Below are 23,855 nucleotides of genomic sequence, written 5' to 3'. Positions count from 1 at the left end.
ATAGATTTTTATCAAAATACCCCTAAACCACTCTGCAAAGTTTAAACATTATCGGGGCTACTGGGTTATGGGGGGGAAACAGAGGACTACATTATGTGGTATGGTTATCTAAAGTATGTGTCACAAAAGGCTAATTATGTGGCTATAATAGTTTTACTGCACTGAGGAAGCAATACTTAATGCCCAGGCTTTAAGAAATCTACTCGCCCACTCGCCATGGTGAGTCGGATTTAATCAGGGAGAGCTATTTTTAGGGCGTACCAGCCCAGTTTGGCAAGAGCACTGAAGCTGGTAAAGAATAGGAGTTCTATTTATTTAGAAAGAGAATGAACAATAAATAGGTCTTTAAATCAGTTTTTTATCTTGTCAGAGTTGCAGCATCTTCAAATGTCAGCTTATATTTTCAAACAAATTGCTGCTCATTTTGCCCTGGAGATTGGTGTTTACTTTTTTATGTCGGACAGCAAAGTTTGAAGATTTTGAAAAGTAACCTGTCTGACAACCGTGCTGGGCACACAACGTTTATATAACTTGTAAATGAACTGTACAAATACATCAGAATCTATTTCAGTAATTAGGAAAGCACTTTTTTGTAAATCTGAAGTGAGATGAAAACCAAGCTTTCAATAAGATCAAAACAAATCAGAATATATGTGATTTGCAAATAATAAATATTTGCTGAAACCTGATTTCCACACAGTCATGTGTATGCAATATAGTTTTATCAGTAAAACTGTATGTGAGTGGGAACGTTTGTGGCCATTTCAAAGGAAATTGTCTGTCTGTAAATGACAGTGAGCTAATCACATCATACTTTAGTATCATATTTTTAAATATGAACTGTGAAAACATTCCATGGGCCATGTGCACCTTCTATGTGGGTTAGACTGTTATTATACTTGGAGCAAAAGTTTAGTCTATTAATTCAAATAAAAGGGTATTTTGTACAGTAGAGATGCTAAACTCACAAAGATAAAGATGCTCTTGTATGTGATAATGAAGAAAAAGAGGATTCACTGAAATGAAATATTTGCCAAGGATCACACAAATTGAGACGCGATTATAAGACAAATGTTTTACAGTTAGGTTGAGTAGATCATTGAAGTCACTAAACCTGTAGGTGTGGTAAAATCTTTCTGATTTTGAGAGGCCTGATGCATCAAAGATTCCATTCTAAAATCTTTGTACAAAATTAATCAACGTGGCCCTACACACAAAGCCTGATTACAATCATTTTTTTACACTGCACAGATTTAACCCCTTGTGCTTTGGTTATAGTTAAATAACTTTGCAATTAACACTACTGCACATGAAAATACAGCATGACGTAAACCATAATGTGCAAAGCTGCTGAGCAAAACTTGCCTTTCGTTTAACATTAGTTTCTAAAGAAGTATTTCACAAAAAGTCCTAATCACCATGAAAATATTCCCTGTATAAAGTAGCTTTTTTAACCTAACAAATACAGTGAAAGAAAAAGAAACTATTTGAACATTATACTGGTCCTTCACAGATTCACCTTCCATATAGAGTAAAGTTCTCCAGTGTGGTAGACAGTATGCATGATCTCCAGAACAGACCATCAAATCATTCATCAAGCAGGCTGCTTTGGTTGTGTAATGAATGACATTGTTTTATAGAGCGCGACAGCTGCTCCAGCAGAGGCGTCCCGGCGCTAGTGGCAGGTAAAGTAACCAGAAGGACTAGTTGAAATGTCTAAGACAGAGACTGGGGGACTATACGTACCGTTCTTTAAAAATTTGAGTTTTTAGCTGATCATTGAACAAGAACTCTGTCTGTATATTTCTTAGATAATCAGGCAGCGAATTCCACAGCTGGGTGCCCGATAAGGTGAAGCCCAGCCTCCTGCTCTGGATTTGGGTATTCTTGGGACGACAAGCAGATTTTGGGGAGCAGGCCGCATAATTCTGTGGGGCAGATATCTTTTCACTTTGTTCTGAATATAGCTCGGGCCTGTCAGATTCACAGCTCTAAAAGTGAATAAAAGTTCTCTGAATTAATTCTTTGACTGAGAGGAAGCCAGAAGAGTATTTTCAGTCCCTTTCAGACCGAGTTGAATTTTGGGACATTAGGGATCAGGCGAGCTGTGGCGTTTTGGACCCGCTGTAGTCTATTTAGAAAGCCCTTGAGGTGCCTCAAGGAGCAGGACAGTTGCATAATCAAGCCAAGATGTTAAGAGGGCATGAGTGATACATTAGCGAGTGTTTGCGGGTAGAAATTTGAATAAAGCCCTGAGAGATTTCAGTACTGCAAAGCATGTACCGGTTTTGGCATTGACTTGCGGTTTAAAAAAAAGTGTGGTGTCAATTTGACACCCACGCTTTTGGCCGTGAGGGTAGGAGAGACACCCAGTTCAGTCAGCCAAATTCTCTCAGTATCCACTGGAGAGGAGATGCTGAAGACTGGGATCTCAGATTTATATGAGTTTAGACAGAGGCTGTTCCTAAACATCCAGTCTGCCACTTCCAGAAGGCAGCCTTGAGAATTGTCTGTAGCAGAGTTGTCTATGTAATTAAAAGAACTAACTGGGTGTCATCAGCGGATGACACCACATTCAGATCCCAGGTTTGAGCCAGCGCTGCAAAGAGGCCATATAGACATGAAGTAAAGTGGGGGCTGAGTCCTGGGGTCCCCACATTCCAAATCATTGTCAATGGAGATTAGATAGTATCAAGTTAACATAGAAGTTTGTGGAGTGTCTGATGATTGATCTTACATGTAGTTTAGTATTTTTGAGAAAAAAGGCTTATGCTTTGGTAAAGAAGTGGTGCACATTATTTACAGCTTTTCATAAAGGTTCTACTTTTCTAAAAATAAGTTGAGTTCAAAATATTTTATTAAGTACAATAAACATTTTTAAAAAGTACAGAAAGAAAAAACAATAACAAATTACTGGTAATTATAAAGTCATATGAAGCATTGATAAATCATATCAGTATACGAGTGTATATAATATATCAAAAGACAATAAGATAGTTATGAAGTTACAGTATTAGTAATAGAAACTATAATTTAGATCAATACTTTTTAATACCTATGAAATATTATACATTTTGAAAAACATTAGTTCAGATGTCTCCACAAAATTTCATATTTATGTAATGTAAGAGTAGGATGAGGAAAAGAAATTCTATCACCTGGTCGTGTAAATATAATCCATGTCCACCAGGTACATGTAGACAATAAATTAGCATCTTTACAATTAGACAAAATAGATTTAATTGCCAAATATATTAAATAACGCCTGATTAGTGACAGATATACAGGAAGGTAGAGCAAACTATTTACATATAATAAATTGGACCATTTAATAGAAATGTTGAGATTTTCCAAATAATAGCCCATATGTTGGACCAAAAAGCATATATAACACTGGGCAGTCAAAAAAAAATAAAAGCTTCAAAGAACCATTAGTAACATGACAATGCCAGCAAATGTGACAATTCAGTAGTTTAGCTTCGAACAGTCTAACAGGAGGCCATAAACAGTGTAATAAAGAGGTTGGATTGATATAAGCAAACTGGATTGATATTTTCTTGCAAACATTTGACATAAAAAGACTGTAGTGATGAGAAATATTTAAAGACAATTCTATTTTAGGTACCATAACAACTGGAATAACATTATACAAAATGAAGAATGTAGTTCTTTGATTGATATAAAGAAACTGGGATAATATTTTCTTGCAAACTTTGGATGCAACAAGACCATAGTGATGAGAAATATTTAAAGACAATTCTATTTAAAGTACCATAACAACTGGAATAACATTATAAAAAATGAAGAATGGAGTTGCATAGAATTCCATGATTAGGGAGTTCAGAGGAAAGAGTCGAAAAAAACCTTTTGTAGTAAATCAGTGAATGATAAAAAGAATATTACATTGACTTTCTTCGGACAAGTAAACAATTCTGGACTCTATACAATTTGTTCAATAATTTATATATTATGATGGAGTTTAATAGCAGGATTTAACCATAAAGAGGTCTGTTAAGAATGTTTAAAACTAGTATAAAAACCGCGCAATGTTCCTGGCGGCCCACTCGCTGGGCTCCCTCCCGCTTGACCAGCGTCTGGCTACAATCGTGGTGATCCACAAGGAAGGGAGACCTCGGGACCGGGTTACTTCTTATCGGCCTATCTCACTACTGAATGCGGAGCCCAAAATTCTCGCCAAGGTACTGGCCAATCGGCTGGTCGGTGTGGTGGGAGATCTGGTTCATCAGGACCAGTCTGGCTTTATTCCCCATCGCAACACAGCCCTTAACCTGCGGCGTTTGCATGGGGTGCTCGCGCGCGTCCCATTTATACGGGAACCGGCCATTTTGGCGTCCTTGGACGCCACCATGGCGTTTGACACGCTTGAGTGGCCATACATCTGGGCGATGCTTGCGAAGTTTGGATTTGGCCCAGGATTCATCAGTTGGGTCAAATTGTTGTATTCGGGCCCATTGGCGCAGGTGGTGGTGAACGGAAGAGTATCGGCCCCGTTTGAGCTGGGCCGGGGCACGCGACAGGGCTGTCCCTTGTCGCCGCTTCTTTTTGCGCTTGCCTTGGAGCCCCTGGCGGAGTGGCTGCGGTGGGAGCCCTCCATCCGTGGTCTCCGTTGGACCCCCGAGTATGAGGACCGCGTATCCCTATACGCTGATGACATCCTTCTGTACCTAGCCTCCCCACGTAAATCACTTATAGTGCTGGTTGATGTTTTACATTCATTTGGTCGTAACTCCGGTCTCGTCATCAACTGGGCTAAATCGTGCGTGTATGTTCTCTCTGGGGAGGCTCCTATTCTCCCGCGGGGCTGTCCGATCCAGATCGCCCCGCAGGGATTTCGGTACCTGGGTGTCTTCATTACTCTGGACCCGGAGGCCCGGTATGAACGGAACCTGCTTCCCCCCCTCCAGCGCCTGCGGGTAGATGTCGCACGCTGGCGGCGCCTGCCGCTTTCGCCGCTCGGCCGGGCGGCATTGTTCAAGATGATGTCTCTGCCGCGTTTCCTGTACGCTTTGCAGAACACTATGGACTTCGTCCCGGCGCGCTATTTCCGTGAGGTGGAGAGCCTGCAACGCCGCCTGTTCTGGGACGGGAGGCCGCGTATTGCCCTGGCGAAGCTGACGCTCCCATGGTATGACGGGGGGATTGCCCTCCCGGATATTAAACGGTACTATTGGGCCAACCCAGCTCGCTGCAATTAACCATGGCCTATACGGGCCCGCCTTAAACCCGGCATTCGAAATGGACAAGATGCTCCTGCCAGGTGGCGACTACAATCGAGCGCTCTATTCTAGCGCGCCCGACGCTCGTCTGACGGGCCCCACGCGTGTCATGGTGCAAGTGTGGCACGCGGCCAATGCAGCTATGGGGTGGAAGGACCGTTTGACCCGGGCGTCACCACTATACGCGTCTGAGCGGTTAGGGTCCCTGTGGACCTCTAAGGGCTTTGAGAAGTGGGACATAATAGGTATCAGTAAAGTGGGGGATCTCTGGACGAGGGGAGGATTTAAAACGTTCGATATGCTGCAGACGGAATTTCAGTTGCAGGGCAGTGAATACTTTCGGTATTTGCAGATCCGTCATGCGCTGGGCTCCGTCTTCTCGGACGTTGCCTCCATCCCGGAATATTCCCCCCTGGAGGATAGAATGCTGGATGGGCACGTCCCGGACAGCACGATCTCACTGATATACAAAAAGCTGATAAACGACCGCTCGGGCCTGTTGACTGCCCTTTGTGCGGCTTGGGTTGCCGACGGGCTGGAGTTGGACGACGAGGACTGGACCTCCGCGGTGGCCTCCCCGAAGGAGGTGGCCATACCGGCTCGCCTTCGCTTCGTCCAGCTCAAGATACTCCACCGGGTCTACATGACGGGGCCATAGCTTCTGCGTATGGGCTATGCTGGAGATGGGTTGTGTAAGCGTGGGTGTGGTGCTTTGGGGACCTTTCTGCATATTTTATGGGAGTGCCCGGAGGTGGAGGGGTTCTGGCGTGGTGTACATGAGGTGCTGCGACTGGTTACGCATGTGGCGCTGTTGCCTGAAGCGAGGAGATGCCTGTTGAATGTGTGGGAACCGACTGATTACTCGGCGCCGCAGACGTGGTGGGTGACTCTGGGATATATGATAGCCAAGCGTGATATTGCTCAACTGTGGGGATCCCAGAGGCCCCCGACGGTCTCGGCCTGGAAAGAACACATGGACTGGTGCATGTTTCGAGAAAAGGTGGTGTATGTGGCGAGGGGTAAGCCTGCGACATGGGTGAAAGTATGGGGCCCCTGGAACGCCTACCGCGGGGGTATCTGTGCACCACCGTTGCTGCCTGACGCCTCGCCAGCCCCATCCCCTTAGCTGACTCATTCCCCCGCCGCCGGGCATTGGGTTCCCCCAGTCCTCGCTCTGTTCTCTTCCCCCTCTTTAGACTTCTGTGGATAGTTGGGATCCCCCCTCTGGGGGAGCACGTGCTGCTATTTCCGATTGTGGGTTGCCTTGTTGGTGTGGTTTTCTTGTTGTTCTTAATTTAAAATGAAACCGTATAATGGGGTCTGGATGATGTGGCTTTTGACGTGGTTACCTCCTGAGAAATGCTCCTCTGTAACACCACGTGTTCCATAAATGTATGTCGTATGTTCTTATCATTGCTAGCGGCCGGCCGGAAGGTTGTAGGCCCATACTTGTATACTCTTAAGACTTGTAATAAACGGTTTCAAAAAAAAAAAAAAAACTAGTTAAAAAAGATTCATCATGCGACAAGAGAGCTAGTTTTGTAGCTTTATTAACTGGAGATTGCTAAAAGTTTTTGTAATTGAGATAGAGATAGTTCAAATCGAAATTAGGGAAAGTGATTAGTTAAATCTTCAAGTTTAACCCACATAATAGTACAGGATGTGGCTCAGCTGCCAGAGCTGCAGACAGGGGAGCTTGGGGTCTGAGTTTGAGTCTCGGCACCAGGGTGCACCATCCTGTGATTCTGGGCAAATTACTTAATCTCACCATGCTCGTGGACAGTGTCTGTATACCCTCACGGTGATAACCTGCGCTATATAAGTCTACAAACTTACAAACTTAATTACAGTAGTATTTTGAACCATAGAGGAACCCGGTCATACAATAAAGGCAGAGTGGTGAACATAAAAATTAAATGCAACCATTTATAAAAGGATAACAGGACTTAGAGGTGACATATATAGCACATACAATATCTGCAGTACAACCACCATTTTTAATTGACTGAATTTACCCTCACTAAGTAAGATTAAGAAAGATCTATTTCTTATTTTAACTTTTTGAATGACACTTTAAGTATTTGTGAAAAGAATTCAGAGGAATTCAAGTTTATTTGGACACCAGACATTATTCTATTGTTTAATCATATTTGATGTGCATCATGCAGTTGGAGGAAACAATGCTATCCTATTTACACTAAAGAAAATAATCTGAAACTACTGAGTAATTTTTAATTCTGTCCATTATTATAAGGATTGAGGTCTCTGGATCAGAAATAAATAATAGAACATCATCAGCATATGCTGAAGTCTTATCAGTAGTGTTGCCAAATATAATACCTTTATTACGAGGAGAGTTCCATATAAGGTTAAGTAGAGGTTCAATAGCGAATAGGAAAAGAAGGGGAGAAAGGGGGAACCCTGTCTAGTTCCTTTAAAGAGGTTGAAGGAGTTAGAAATTTGGGCAGTAACTAAGAGTTTAGCTGTAGGAGAAATATAACAAGCTCTAATCAAGTTTATAAAAGGCTGACCAAAATTACAGCAATATAACCTGAAATAAAAATTGCCTATTAACTTTATCAAGTACTTTTTCTGCACCTACTGCAAGTCGGCCTAATGGTTTGTACTATAGATGAAAGGTCATGTTAAGCAAGTCTGATGCACAGATAACCTTTGTCTCATAAAAGCGGCGTGGTCAGTGTGAATTAGCAGACCAAGTAGTGTAGTAGCAATACATTTAGCATGAGTTTTACCATCCTAATTGACTAATGATAATGATCTGTATCTGGAAACAATTGTGGAATCTGTATCTGCCTTAGGAAAAACTACAATCAAGGCTTTAGAAAAGGAACCAGCTACAGCCACATATTAAAGTGTAAGCACATAGGATGATAATTGTGTGATGAAAGTTTTATATAACGCAGCAGGAATGTCATTTGGGACAGATGATTTTCAAGAATTAAGTGAAGCAATTGCAGATTACTTTTCAAGAGAGAACTTAGGAGAGTTTAAGAATCTATATTGTCGTGAGTATGGATAAAATATCCTTGAAAGATGTCAACAATTGTCCGAAATCTGAGAAAACAGAATGTGTTCGTAGTTTATCATGTTTATTACATAATTAACAAGGAGTTTCCTAGATCTACTGGCTTGGAAATAAATCTTTGCGTTATTGTTTGATATTTGCAGGCCAGCATCTTTGCCAACCAATGAGTTATAATTGTATCTTAATTTATGTAGTTCTATTTTATAAACCATATTATTTGAGGAGAAAATAACCTTTCTTATTTGGTAATCTCATTTTATGAATTAGTTATTTATGAGTGAATAGTTTGTTTTCATTAACCGTCAAAGACCTAGTTAAACCTCTATTATAAGACTTGAACACATCCTACATGGCTACATTTGACATATTATTGTCTGCATCAACAGTAAAAAACTGTGTAAAATAATATATTAATTTGTTGATGTGTTCATCTTTGAGAAGAATATCAGCATTCATTATTCAGTAGGATTTATGGAGCCAGAGTTGGCATATTTTAATTTAAAAATATATCATAGCGTGGTGTAAAATATCAATTGCAAGCATCTTGAGCCAGGGGATTCCCTCAAGATGCCAGTGGCTGATCAATCCAGAAACATGGCGAGTGGGGATTTGAGAAAAATCTAAATTCTTTACTAGTGGGAAAATGAAGTTTCCAAATATCTAATCATTTTGTGTTTTTAAAAAAAAAATTCAAACAGGAAACTTTCAAGAAGGTTTAAACTTTGACACAGAAAGTCTATTCAATAGAGGGCCTGATCTAAAAATATGAGTCTTATCTAATAATTAAAGGAATACTGTCAAGCTTAATAATTTCAGAAGTAACCGCTTTCAAAACAATTGGCTCATCTGTCGTAGGACCATAAATACTGAGTAAATACAAAACTATTTTATCAATCTGTAATTTACAATTAGCAAAATTTAAAGAGGAAGTTCTTAGAAAAAATAATTGTCACACCATTTCTCTTTTTGTCAGGAGAGAAAAAAACAAAACCTCCAAACTGACCTTTAATCATGGAGAATCAGATCCTATCAATCACATCAATTTTCTGAATCATACATATATCAGCACTGTGCAAAAAGAAATATTAATTGATCTTTCTATGCTTAATCAGATGTCTGAAGCATTTGACATCTAATGAAATACTTTAAGGATGGACAATCTGAAGTCATAAAAATGACTGAAAAGGGGAGAAAGAATCAGAGAAGAAAAAGATTAATGAGATGAGAAGTATTGATAAAAAAAGAAATAAAAGTATCTCAGGACATACTAAAACAAATAACATACAACACAGAACAAACATAAATAATGAAATATTTAATAGTAGCGAAGCCCAGCGGGGCAATCATAGGATGGAGAAGTGATGCGACACTACAAACCAGCTACAAATGATAGATGTGCGACAGAGGACCCAGCAGTATGAATCAAATAAACTACAAATCAACTACATCTTGTTGCCAAATATTGATAGGATGATAGGATGATGTTGATCAAGAATCTCAATTACGTCTTCGGAATTACTGAAAGATTTTATTAATCCATCTAAAAGATTTGCATGATCGAAGGGTCAAAAAGGCTATATTTATATCCTAAATTCTAGAATGGAGACAAAAGGGTTGTAAATTGTTTACTGATGGTTACCATTTCTTTTTCAAAGTTCTGATGAATATAGATCGTATTACCATCCACCATTCCATAAGGAATTTCCTTGTCATGACAAGGTGGTGATGATGTAGTACTTTGAAAAAAAGTTGTTGTGGTTTGCCTTCCTTCGTTGACGAAGGAGCCTTATCAACTTCAAGTCATTCTACAAAAAAAGGTTTAACAGTTTTGATTGGAGTATTTTCACATAAGCATGCCAGGCACTCAACTTACCCTTCAAGGTAAAACATCTGGAGGTTATACAGTCGTTTGCAATTTTCTAAGTCAAGAAGTTGCTTGTTAATTAGAGAAAGTATTGAGCCAAGAAGAGATAATTGATTAATGTTAATTTGATTATTTTTTATCCTAATTTCATTGTCCGAGAGGATCAGAGATTTTCAAGGAGAGGGTAGCAACATCCCTTTGAATATGTTTAATATATAGGCTAATGACATCTACACAGCTCCTAACTGCCTGGATTTCCTCTAGAATTTTATTTAGTGAAGGGTCTTTTGTCTCAAATACTTTACATTTAAGTGGTGGATGCAAAGGTATTCGTTTTCTTTTGTTGGAATTTTTTAATCTATAGATTTCAATTCTTGAGACAAACTTAAAATAAAACTTTTGCAAACAAAGAACGGTGCAAGATCAATAAATCGCTGTCAAAATTAAAAAAAAGTAATTGTTCCTGACATTTAATAAAGTCAAATGTACTGTAGGCAAAAGCGGCATTCCATTGAAACAAAAGGAGCTGGCCTAGTGAAAGCCATTCCATTTCCTTACAAGGGTCCCGCTTTCTTGACAAAAGTTTGAAATTAAAAACGTTAAAAACATTATTGGAGCAGGAAACACTCCCAGCTTAAGCAAGGCAAAAACCTCCAGTCCTGCATAGCAGGAGAACGCATACGTTGTTTTATCTTAGTTGGAAGAGCTTGTCGTCCAGCCGGTGAGTACCAGCTCACAGTACATTGTCCATCCGGGTCACATGCATGCTCTGACTTCCTAAAAATAAGCTTCATTCTCTTACCCCATCCCCTGCAGATTTGGTACAGTCCAGTGTGTTGAACCTATGAATGACATAGTGCTTCTCCCAGAGTATATCAGAAATAAAAGCAATGTTTATGTCTCAAAAATCATTCTTGTGCCAGAGTGTGCACTACAGATTGAATGTTATGAAAGTGAAAATTCCTGCTTAAAAAAGGATATATGTATAAAAATGAAATCCTTTTAGCAAAATTGTCCAATAAGGCAAAAAGGAACGATAACAATATCTATACTAAAGTGGAATCTGCTCACAAAGCAGAAACAATATTTCTAAACTGGATTGTTATTTACAGGTATAACAAGTATTATTAACAGTAAGTGAAATCAAACATGTTTAAAAAATACACAGACAGTTGTTTTTGATTAAAAAAGAAATAGAGACATCATAAGGATGAACAGATGAATCAATGTCATGTGGATGTCTATTAAAACAAAATAACAAAGATTACAAATTGAAATTTACCTGGAATTTAAAGTTTACCATCTGTAGGTGCATGCATATACTGGAAAACAATGTTAAAGGTTACTGAGATACTGAGCAATAGGAACAAAGAGATCTCTCTTCTACTAGCACATATAAGGCATCTTCAACAGCGGGAGGGTGGAATCAAGGTGTTCCAACATTTTTCCAAAGCTTGGAAGGGCAGTAATAGAAAGCTTAGTTGACATTAGTGAGGTCCAGAAACGGTTTCTTCACAAACCTTATACTTTTGCATGCTGAAAAGTGACAAACTCTTCCCATATTTTTCTTGGATGTGTTTGTATTTGATGACAGTAACTTATAAATTTGGGATAGACTGACACTCACCCCATATTCAATCCATGTGTATTGGTTTTCCTCTGTGTTGAATTTGCTTATACACAGGTGATGCAAAACAATGAAAGCTCTTCCCACATCCATTACGAGAGAAGGCTATTTCCCATTTTGTGTGTTCACTAATTGACCAATAAATCATGAAATCTCTTCACAATTTACAGGTGGTGCCTTAAGAGAATTTATGAATACGTGAAACGCATGCTGAATATTTTATGTTTTCCATGTGATCTCCCTGATGGCATTTAGGGTATGTTGACAAATTCCCTACATATGTATGTTTTTTTCCGTGTGCATATGTTGCTGGACTATTAAGGCAAATGAAAAAATAAAGCTGTTTCTACATTCAGTGCATGTGTATGGGTTGTCTCTGTGTTTGCGGATGGCTCTTTAGATGTGCTGATTTAGTCTTTCCAAATTCACTGCAGGTGTATGATTTTTTTCTTTCCTGTGTGTGTTCGCTGGTGGATCTTTAGGGTTCCTAACAGACGAAAGTTCTTACCACATTCACTGCAAGAGTATGGTTTTTCTCCTGTGTGTCTTCGCTGATGGATTTTTAATTTTGCTAACTCAGAGAAGCTATTGTTACATTCACTACAAGGATATGGTTTTTCACCTGTGTGTGTTCGTAGGTGGCATTTCAAGCTTGTTACAAAAGGAAACCTCTTTCCACATTCACTGCATGTGTATGGTTTTTCCTGTGTGTGTGTTCTATGATGGAGCATTAGGGATGCTCTTTGAGCAAAGCTCTTTCCACATTCAATGCATGTGAATGGTTTTTCTCCTGTGTGTGTTCGATGATGTTTCTTTAGATTATGTATCTCAGCAAAGCACTTTCCACATTCACTACAGATGTACGATTTGTTTTTTCCTGTGTGTATTCGCTGGTGGGTTTTTAGGTTTCCTGACAGACGAAAGTTCTTTCCACATTCACTGCAAGAGTATGGTTTTTCTCCTGTGTGTTTTCGCTGATGGATCTTTAGTTTTGATAAACTAATGAAGCAATTGCTACATTCACTACAAGAATATGGTTTTTCCCCTGTGTGTGTTTGTAGGTGGCCTTTCAAGCAAGATGAAAAAGGAAACTTCTTTCCACATTCACCGCATGTGTATGGTTTTTCCTTGGTGTGTGTTCTCTGATGGAGCATTAGGGTTGCTCTTTGTGTAAAGCTCCGTCCACATTCACTGCATGTGAATGGTTTTTCCCCAGTGTGTGTTCGCTGATGTTTCTTTAGATTAGGTATCTGAGTAAAGCACTTTCCACATTCACTGCAAACATATGGTTTTTCCCCTGTGTGTGTTAGCCGGTGGCTCTTTAGATTTGCAGACTTACTAAAGCTCTTTCCACATTCACTGCAGGTGTATGGTTTTTCCCCTGTATGTGTTCGCAAATGGTTCTTTAGTGATAATAAATGAGCAAAGTTTTTTCCACATTCATTACAGCAGTAAGGCTTTTCTCCTGTGTGTGTTCGCTGATGGATCGTTAGTTTTCCTGAGAAAGCAAAGCTCTTTCCACACTCACTGCAGATGTATGGCTTTTCTCCTGTGTGTGATCGCACATGGCTCTTTAATGTTGATGAACAGGTATAGCTTTTTCCACATTCATTACACCTGTATGGCTTTTCTCCTGTGTGTGTTCGAAGATGGATATTTAGATGTCCTGAGAGAGTAAAGTTCTTTCCGCATTCACTGCATGTATTTCCTTTTTTTCTTGTATGTGTTTGATATTTGACCTGTAGAGCAGATTGCTCATTTAAACTCATCTTACATAAATAGGTTTTTTACTGAATTGCTGCTGCTGACAATGTAGGGATGATGAGATTTTAAAACTCTTCTCACAAACACGCACCTGTATGTTTTTCTTATATTTGTTTGTGGGTGAACTCGTAGTTGTGATGGTTTATAAATACTCTTGACGCATTCACTGTGTCTTTATAGGTTTTTCCCAGTGCATGCTTGCTGATGCTGCTTTAGTAGTGAGGAGAAACAAAAGCTCTTCTCAAGTTTGTTGTGTATGTATGTTTTTTCTCTCTAAGGTTTAGTGGCAGAGGGTCAGTTATGTTTTGCCATGGATCCTTTTAATGTGTTTCCCAACGGACTACTGTGGTTGCTGACAAACTGACTGTATTTTAACATTCACTACAAATGTGTAGTATTTGCAATGTATCTTTTTCTCTCTATAATAATGATGTTGAATGGTCACTGGCATGCTTGCCAGACTGATAATATATCTATCAGGGCTTGTGTCTTCAACGCAAATTAAAATGTTTAAAGTCTGGGAGCAAAGAAATAAAACTCACAGCTTCTTTACTATAGTCTGTATCTTCAACTTCAGGCAATATTTATGAAACATACAAAGAACAAGCCTTGTTACCAAGTCTTTACATTCTAGGACAGTGTGCTGCAATGTATCTAGCCAAAGCCTATTTCGTAGAACTTTCAGAAGTCCGCTTCACGACTCATTTTGTACACCTATGGTCTTTTTCTACAGATTGTAGGGTTCATAAACAAATCTGAGTTTATAATGGTCCACACTATGGATGTTATACTGTTAGGATCTTATCCTGTTAGGATCTAATAGTTATCTTGGACGAAGGGCGATATCCGGTATCTTTTAATACTGGATGAGTGTCCCCAGCCTCTTTAAGCCACCGGATTGCACTTGATGTTTTTTGCAGGAATTGTCTGATGAGATACAAGATTTTTAGAGTGCTGTTATATCTATGATTACTATTTGCCGTTATTTCGAGCTCTTCTTGAATATTGGACAGCTTTCAAGTATTAACGTATTTTCTTCATTACTCTTCATCGTATGTATTCTCGAATCTGCTCTCTGTGGATACAAAAATATTTGTAATCTCTGAATGTATAAGCAACATAAAGAACACTATGCAGAAGACATAACTACTTGTTTTCTAATACGTTGTACACCATATGCCTGATTTAGATGTTTTTGGACTGTGTCCGTACAGTCACCATGCAGAGAACCTTCCATGGTGAGGGTACTATGCCCGCCAAATTTGGAGATCCCTGGCAGCCCAGTGGACATCTCTTGCATTTACAGGACCCACCATCATGGCAGATCCTGTAAATTCATTGAAAGGGTCCCTTGCAGCACCATCAGCATGATGGCATTGCCCACTTGCAATTTTATTTTGAAAAACAAAATCCCAAAGCAGGATTTTGTTTATGAAAATAAAAAAAAGAAAACAAGCCCCTCATTAAGGAAGTGTTCTTTCATGGCAGGGGGCCATTAAAAAGTTTGAACTTTTACAAACCACCATGTTTTAGGTGGCGGTTTGTACTCTAAATTTGGCAAGCACACTGTTAATGTTCCAACAGCTCTTTCTTTGTAGGGCCGTCAGAGGGGTATATAGGCAGAGGAGACTCAGTAGTCTCCGCTGTCTACATAGTGAAGGCCCATATGTCTATTAATTAGGTGAACAGACCTCCTGATTGGCAGAAAGGAGTAACCTTTACTGCCAGCATCTAAAATCATGAGGCACAGGGACAAGACTGATTTGCATATGGCTGGGTTCAAACTGGAACGGCATGGTGAGCAAAAAAACAATGGATTTAGGCCCAGATCTCTGTACTGGGGTGAACATTGTTCTACATTCTGTCCATCAACTGTTGTTTTTGCATTTGTCACCCTGAGTGGGAAGGGTATGCCCAGACGTGGGTCCCTTGCTCTCCATGCAACTTGAATCAAGCTATCCTGGCTGAAGAGGGGTGAAACCCCGAAACCGGTCCTAGGATGCTTGGTTCCAGTCCAGGGAGGACCTGGCTTGGCAGTTCGGGCTGGACTGTTCCCATGGGGCACAGGGTCAAGACTGATTTGCATATGGCTGGGTTCAAACTGGAACGGCATGGTGAGCAAAGAAACGATGGATTTAGGCCCAGATCTCTGTACTGGGGTGAATGTATGCCATTGTTCTACATTCTGTCCATCAACTGTTGTTTTTGCAAGCATCGAAAATCAAGGCCTATGTATGTAATCACTGTGCCACTAAACACAAAAATATTAGTATGCAAATAAGCCTTGATCCTGCCCCAAAAGTAACAGTCCAGTATGAACAAGCGTCCATGGTCCTATAAATGGCAACAAAAGCAGCCGGTCCGTTAGTTACAGCTTAAGTCCTAGGGCACAGCAAGACAATTATTGAATACATTTCCACTTAATCACGTTTATATCTTAGGAAAGAATAACATCACAAAGAAAACAAAACACAACATGGCTATTTGGAAAATAGAAATAGAATCCTTCTCACAATGAAAACCAAAACATAGATTGAAAAGAGGATTGGGTGGCATTTGAATGATAATAGTATCTGTAGGTTGACTGCAGAGAGTGGCCAGGCAATGCCTATATCCACCCAAAGCTCTTTAGAGGGACTGACACATTTGAGTGAAGTTAACATGTCCTGGTGGACACAGTGTGGATGTACCTAGACTGGTTGTGTGTTTGAAAATGCTGAATTTATTAGCTTGAAGATGGCACACTAACGGTTTGGTATTTAGGGAGGGGTAGTTATTTGTGTTCGCATTAGATATGGCAGTAAGGTTGGCATGTTGAAAGTTCGGTCACAACTCTCCAGTCTTGAACAAACGGCTGACAATCATTTGAGATGACCCTGAGATTTTAGTGTTTTACAGGCCATGCTGAACTCAGACAGGCAGCAACCAGTTCAGCCAATGCCATCCAAGTGAGAGGAAGATATGTGGGGCTAACTGAAGCCCACTGGCTCAGGGCTCATGCACATGCTACAATAAGCTCTAGGAGTGTCACATTTAAACTGACACATAGTATACGTGGCTCCCAAGGATCTACATAAGATATACAACTGTACCAGGTGTGGAAATCACACAGCAGATTTTTATACAAATAAGATAGTCTTGTCCACTACTAGGGCTCTACTAAGGAGAAAAGAATAAAACATATTGAATGAGGGTGTTTTAAACAACAAAATACATTTATTGCTTTGACCCTATTATCAGGCAGGAGAAGAACAGCCATACACTGACTTGGCCCATCGGGTTCATGGCTCGGCAAGTGGCTTAAAGCTATGGCTTACTGGCATGTTGCTGGAAAGATTCATAAGTAGCCTATAAGAATAACCCTAAATGTAATGTGGACCTGGGAACAGGAAGTAAAATGCTGTACTAAGTGCTTTATGCCTCATAAATCTAGCCTCTCTAAAATATGACAGCATTTGATTAAATAAATGATGGTCTTCAAGTAGAGTGCCCTCGTAGATATTAAGTATAACTGATTTAGAACGGTTATACTTTGCAAATATATATTACACTATAATTGATACCTTGTCAGGTTGGTATATCACCCACATCACACTATGTTTGTTGTCTGTATTTATAGACTAATAAAACAAATTGCAAAAAAATAAATACATGCTCTGTGACTGCACCAGAAATTGGGAGCTTGTGGATCATCAAACACAACCCAGAATACATAAAAAGAGACAAGTGCTTCTTACTGGTGCAATCAGTGCAACTAAAACTGTCACCCAAAAACGTTTTGGGAGCCAACGACTTTTCCCATTTCAATCTACATCTCTGTTTAATGCGATGTACAAGAACAGCAGCTCAGGAAAGACGCTTATCAACCAGCCACAACACCACAGACAAGGAGCCTCATACAAGTCCAGAAGCCTGCCTACAACACTTGAATAGCAACTAGGGGTGGGCAGAGTTTGGGGGTTTGCACTATGCAGAATTCTGTGGAGTTGCACTAAAAACTCAGAGGAATTCCGCGGAGTTTCGCTCCACCCTACAACAGTCTCTCGGTCTCTTACCTTTCACCCCCCCCACTACCTATATTTCCACTGCCCTCTTCACCCTTCCTCCCCTCTCTGCCGCCCAATTCACTGCAAAACCTCATGTCTCCTCTCCCTCTCCCCCTCCATCTATCACGCCCTTCATTCCCTCCTGTTATCGCCACTCCGGCTGTACCGTCTCCCAGCGCCTCCTGCACATCCCTCCCTGCTAAGGAAGGATCTCATCATGACACTCCTCCTGCTCTGCGATCCGTAGTTGGGAGATGATGCGATCTGCTGAAAGTGCAGCTTTCTTGTCACTGGAAAGTACCACCGCACACTAGTTTTCAAAGAGCTGAAGGTTGGCGCGATGATCATCCATGGAGACCTGAGCATGGAGCAGTTCCAGCGAGATAGCACATCAGGGAGTCCAGGTGCATCTTTCTGCCCCGCGTCTAGACGGTGGCCAGTGTGTGACTCTGAGACCCGGAGGGAGTGGACCCTGAGCCATAGAAATGCAAGGGACAAAGGAGCTCACATGAATCTGATCGGTGAGTTGAGTGTGGCATCGCAGCCTGGGACACCGATGCAGTCCACCTACCTTTGTGTATTACATGCAGACTTTCGTGCAGTCAGAATCGCCCCAGGATGGAAGGGCGGTGTATGGATGGTGCCAACATGGGCAGGTAGGGCACACATCCTAGTGCCATAGTGCTCTGCCCATGCTGATTCTGTTGGTGTTCAGGTGTCCTTTGCTGCATTTGTGACACGACATGCTGACCCACCAGATCATAAGTTTCCTGGTGTGTGTTGTGTTTGTGTTTAATATTCAAACAAGGCGTACTCAATGAACAGTTTCCTTTTGGCATCTTCCAGTTTCATCTTCATATACCGAGGATTTTGGGGTTTCATCTACTACCTGCTAGTTGGGTTCACAGAGTATTTAGAACACTACGTGCATTGCCCCCTTCCCTGCGCTGAGCTCGATTCTTAGCACTATCAAGCAAAAGGACTTTTGTGACACTGCAGATGTCTACGCTCCCATGCATGCGAAATTTGCTCTCTGAATGAGGATTAATTTCCTTTAAGGATCTATGCCGAGCGTACATATGCATCAAAGGAAATGCTCCTGCCTATTTGAGGGCAATTTGATAAGGTATTCCCCGAGCAGAACTCTTCAATCAAGTACAGCAAACCTGTTAATGGGCGCTTCCTTCAGACAGGTCACCTGGGGAGGCCGAAGATACTTCAGAACCACTGTCTAATTGTGGAATCTTCTGCCTCCGGAGCTTAATGATGCACCTACCTTTTTAGCGTTCAGAAAGAACCTTAAAATGTGGATGTTTAACCAACGAATCCTTAGGACTTGGATCTCGTATGCTCCCTTCCGATTGACTCAGCGGCAAGACGCCATCGGGTATTCGTGCGCTTTATACGATTTTCATTCATTCAGGATACTATGTTAGAAGTTGAATCTCCCCCATTGGATCTCTGGGTTTAATATGTTCCCTTACGGATTTCTCTTTCAGGGAAAGTGAGGAAATATGTGTAACATAGCACCAGGGTCCTGTTCTTTGTCTCTGTCGGGAGCGCGATGTAAATGCATCGTACCTAGGGGTGGGCTGTTTTTTGCAGAATTCCGTGCTCCCAGAGGAGTGCAGAGTTGGCAAAACTCTGCAAACTCCATCTGGCAGTGCAGAGTTCACCACCCACCCCTAATAGCAACCTGCAGACAACTTATATATATTTCATGAATGCGATCCAGCAGCACCAACTCCATCCATCTTCAACCACAAACAGAACATATATTATAAAATGCATGTGAGATTGCAAGATGAAACCGTCCCAGACATTCACTCAGATAAACTGCAAAAGGGCAGACAACGGCAACATGTAATAATTTAGGAACACAATAACTATAGGTCAGAAACATCTAAAGCAACAGTAAAAATAGCATTACACTGAGTGGGGATAAGACGTTGAACTATTTATAAATCTGAGGTAACAAGGTGCAATCATTTTCTAAACCATAAAACTTAGGAACAGCTTCTTCAAGCCAACTGTCTTACCAACAGTTATTTATTTTGGGAGAATGTGAACTGCCAAATATGTTTGTATCTAGATCATGGCACTGTTTGCTCTCATATTACGCCCGACAGCTGGGTTAAAATCTTTAAAGCGATTCATAATTGAATCTCTTAGACCCCTCCAGAGATGAGAAGGGCTTGTATGAGGGTGTTTCTAAAATAGTCTTTTCACTATGAGAAGTAAAAGATGTTTTCTTATGGCAATCTAAGAACAAATCCCCAGGACCAGATGACCCCCCCCCCCCCCCAATTTATTTGTAAACCAATCCTTTTGTCTGTGGTCTACTAATTATCCAGACACTAAATGCAGCAGCCGAAGGTATTCTGTTATCCTGGTCAACATCTGTAATTATACTGGTTTTTAAAAAGGGTGATTAGAATGACCCCACTGCTACAGTTCAATATCTTTAATTGACTCCGTAGTAAAGGTCATAGGGTGGGTGACTCTAAATAGGTTAAGCACCTGGCTGATAAAAACAATATTCTCTCAGATCTACAATATGGGGTTAAACCTGGTTTGTGCACAAACAATGAGTGTTTAAACCTGCATCTTATTATAAACAAGTGTACAGTAGCCAAACCAAGATCTATTCATAGGACCTTTAATAAACCTTACCTCAGCTTTTGACAGAGTAACATTATGAAACATCTTAGGGACCTAGGAAGTCGACACAGACCTTGTTTATTTTCTGGAAAGGATTTTATTATCCAATTGCATTTATTTCCCTTCTGTAGGAAAGTTTTCCGTTCTGTTTAACAGTCTTTTTGCCCACCCTGGGGGTCATATGGGGCAATGGCCCATGATCTGCCCCCCAACCTCTGGAAGGGGGTGGGGGTGGGCAGAACGCGGACTAGGCACCAGGGATCTTTTTATTTAAATAAATAGAGGGTTGTGTGATGCCCAACATGGCCCCACCCCTAATAAAAGGGTAAACAGTCTTTCTGCCCACTGGGTGTTGGGTGGCACAAAGCCTACCAGGGAATAATTTGTGTAATACAAATAGAGAGGTGGGGCTACCCAGAATGGGTACGGGCAGGCCCCCACCCCTAATAAAAGGGTAAACAGCCTTTCTGTACCCAAGAAGGGTCAGATGGGGGTTATTACACTGATCTGCACCTTCAGGGGCCAGAGAGTCCACCAGACGCTAGGGAATTAAAAAGAGGGGTGCAGGCTGCCCACCATAGACATGGCCATAATTTCATCCCCAATAAATGGAGACACACTCTTTCTGCACTCCTGCCCTCCTGAGGGGAAGATGGGGTAAACCCCCCTGATTTGCCCCCTTGGGGAGGCAGATAGCCCTCTAGTTGCCAGGGAAATAAAAAAACACAAATAGAGGGTTGGGGGCTGCCAACCCTGGAAATGGTAATGCTCACACCCCAACTGAAGGAGACAACAGTTTTTCAGCCCTCCCCCACCCCGGGTGCAGATGGTGTCAACCTGATCTGCCTCCCAGAGGGCAGAAAGCCCACTGTATGTCAGTAATAAATATTTTTAATAAAACAATGGGGCGGGTCTTTCCCATCTTAACATCAGGCCCTACACTCACCCCTAAAACCTCAACAGTTTTTCTGCTCGCCTACGGACTAAAGCATCCCTTTCCAGTGGCAAGCAAGATGACATTTGATTCTTTTGGGGGCGGTTTTTACATATGGGCCAGGAGAGTGTGACTAACTTCCAGTATCATCCCACTTGATATGGTGAATGGCTGCGCCTTTTGGACTTTGGTAATCTACTACCAAGATAAACCCACCAGACCCAGACAGTTCTGAAAACTAGATATCTGGGCGAGTCCATGGCGGTGTGATTCACAAGCACCACATGCCATTTTCCTAACAATGCCCTGCAAACCTCCAGCATGGACTAAAACCACAGATTTTTCTCACATTTCTGCGAGGAAAACTTCTGGCATCTGTGGGGAGCCACAAATGTCCTACCACACAGCATTCCCCCAAGTCTCCCAATAAAAATGGTACCTCACTTGTGTGGGTGGGCGAAGAGACCTTGACACAAACGGGGCATAATTTGGGGCCATGCTCAGCTGCCACCCATGGAAACCGACCAACCACAGGCATTTTTGAAAAGTAGACAACCAGGGGTTTCCAGGGTGGTGTGCCTTGTCTAAATCCCATGAGGTTTTCTTACCCATAATGCCCTGCAAATCTCAAACTTTGCCTGAAATCATGAATTTTCCTTACATTTCTGTGATGAATCCTTCTGTAAACCGCAAGAATCCACAAAATTCCTACAACCCAGCATTGCTCTTCTTGTGCCAATAAAAACGCTGCGCCACTTGTGAGTTTGGGCCTAGGTCCAGCAACAGGGACGGATTAATCCGAGGTCAATAGGAGTCTTCATGCAAGGGCTTCAATTAACCTTGGTTTGATCCATTCCTGTCATAGGCATTAGGCCCAGCCACACTAGAGGGGCTGTGTTTTTAGCGGCACACGTTAGTTAATGATGGGTGGTCGGACTTTTGTGGATTTATGCGGATTCTGGAAGTTTCCATCACAGAACTGTAAGAAAAAGGTTTGATTTCTGCTAAAGTATGTGGTTTGCAATGTATTGTTGGGTAAAAACACCTCATGGAATCCAAGCAAGTCAACCCTTCATGGATTCCCCTAGGTGTCTTGTTTTTAAAAATGTACAGGTTTGCTAGGTTTCCATAGGTGCCATCTGCGCATGGGGCCCAAAATCCCGTGCTACCTACTTTGCAAAACTAGGGTCAGTTTTGATTGGAAAAATGTGATGTGTCCATGTTGCCATTTCCTTTAGCGGGCAACAGGCCTACCCACACAAGTGAGGTACCATTTTTATTGGGAGACTTGCGGGAAAGCCGATTGGAAGGAAGTTTGTGGCTCACTGAAGATTCCAGAACTTTCCAACACAGAAATGTGAGGAAAATTCTTTTTTGTAATCAAAGTTTGAGGTTTGCAAGGGATTGTGGGTAGTAAAACCTAATGAAAACCATGCAAGTCAGCCCACCCTGCATACCCTTAGGTGTCTAGATTATTTTTTTTTTTACAGGTTTGCTAGGTTTCCCTAGATCCAAATACTACAGCTACTAACATTGCAACAAAAAAGGGTCAGTTTTGAGTGTTAAAAGTAATGTATCCATGTTGTGTTTTGGCCCAACATTTCCTGTCACAGTCTACCCACACAAAGAAGGCATCATTTTAATTGGAACATTTGTGGGAGCATAGACTAGTAGAACATTTGTTATTATCAATTCGATTTCACTGCATTTGTGCCTTTCAAATGTAGGCCAGTGTATAAGAAAGAAGACATTTTGAAAAATACCCTCTAAATCACACGCTAGTACGGGTACTCACAAATTCAGAGATTAACAAATAACCTCTGCTCCTAAACTCCAAATATTGTGCCCATTTCAGAAATACATAGGTTTCCTTGATTCCCATTTTTCACTCTACATATTTCACTAGATTAATTGGTCTGTACTTAATTCTCAATGAAAAACCACTGTACAGTGCTGCTTAGTTGTTGCTCTGGGTACTTAGGGTGACTGGAGAGCCTACAAACTCTATATACCCCCGCAACCAGAAGGGTCTAGCAGATGTCAATTGGATCAGGACTGTCTTACAAATTGGGCTGATGATCGTAAAAGGTTGATACAAATCCCTTTTACAAGCCCCATCCTTTTACGAATATGGAAGTGGTGAAAGTCGTCTACAGGGTGAAAGAAATGGCTGAACCAACTGAATGTTTAAAAAATATTGGACACAAACAAGGAATCTGCAGTACCACCAGAAAGAGCGTTACTGATGTAACACTGTCTTCTGACGGATACTATTAACCACAGATTTCTCATCTTGTTAATAGATACCCAAGCAACAACAGGAGAGGAGTTGGCTTAACGGCTAGGGCGGTGGACCTCGAATCTATGGAACTGGGTTTGAGTCTTGGCAATGACGCTGAACATCCTGTGATTCTGGGCAAATCACTTAATCTCCCTGTGCCTGACATAAATGAATGCGTGTTCTCATGTAACGTAACTGGTGCTATGTAAAGCGCTCTGATACCCAATTCGGGTCAAGTTTGCGCTATATAAAACTCTGCAAAAAAACAACCAATAATTCCCCAGGTGGTGAGTCAGTGGATTGTATCAGACCAGGAAATCCCGCAGGATAGCCTGGCCAAAATGCCCATCCTGCTGGACTTGGTTATGCAGGCAGCAGTGCTTTGTAAGCATATA

At 41.2% G+C, this 23,855-nt stretch overlaps 1 protein-coding gene across 2 annotated transcripts in view; it reads right to left on the bottom strand.

The window, feature by feature from the left end:
- Positions 1-2,840: 2,840 nt before the first annotated feature.
- The window catches only part of LOC146799908 (uncharacterized), a 123,877-nt gene continuing 102,862 nt past the window's right edge, over positions 2,841-23,855 (bottom strand). For both annotated transcript variants that reach the window (XM_085620840.1, XM_085620841.1), the window contains exon 4: positions 2,841-14,613. In XM_085620840.1, the coding sequence (XP_085476966.1) occupies positions 12,200-13,543 (1,344 nt within the window). In that variant the 5' untranslated portion in view covers positions 13,544-14,613 and the 3' untranslated portion in view covers positions 2,841-12,199. The remainder of the gene's footprint in view (positions 14,614-23,855) is intronic.

The sequence above is a fragment of the Triturus cristatus genome, chromosome 8 (assembly GCF_964204655.1).
Source record: "Triturus cristatus chromosome 8, aTriCri1.1, whole genome shotgun sequence".
NCBI classification, from domain to species: Eukaryota; Metazoa; Chordata; class Amphibia; order Caudata; family Salamandridae; genus Triturus; species Triturus cristatus.
This window is presented reverse-complemented; position numbering and strand designations above follow the sequence as displayed.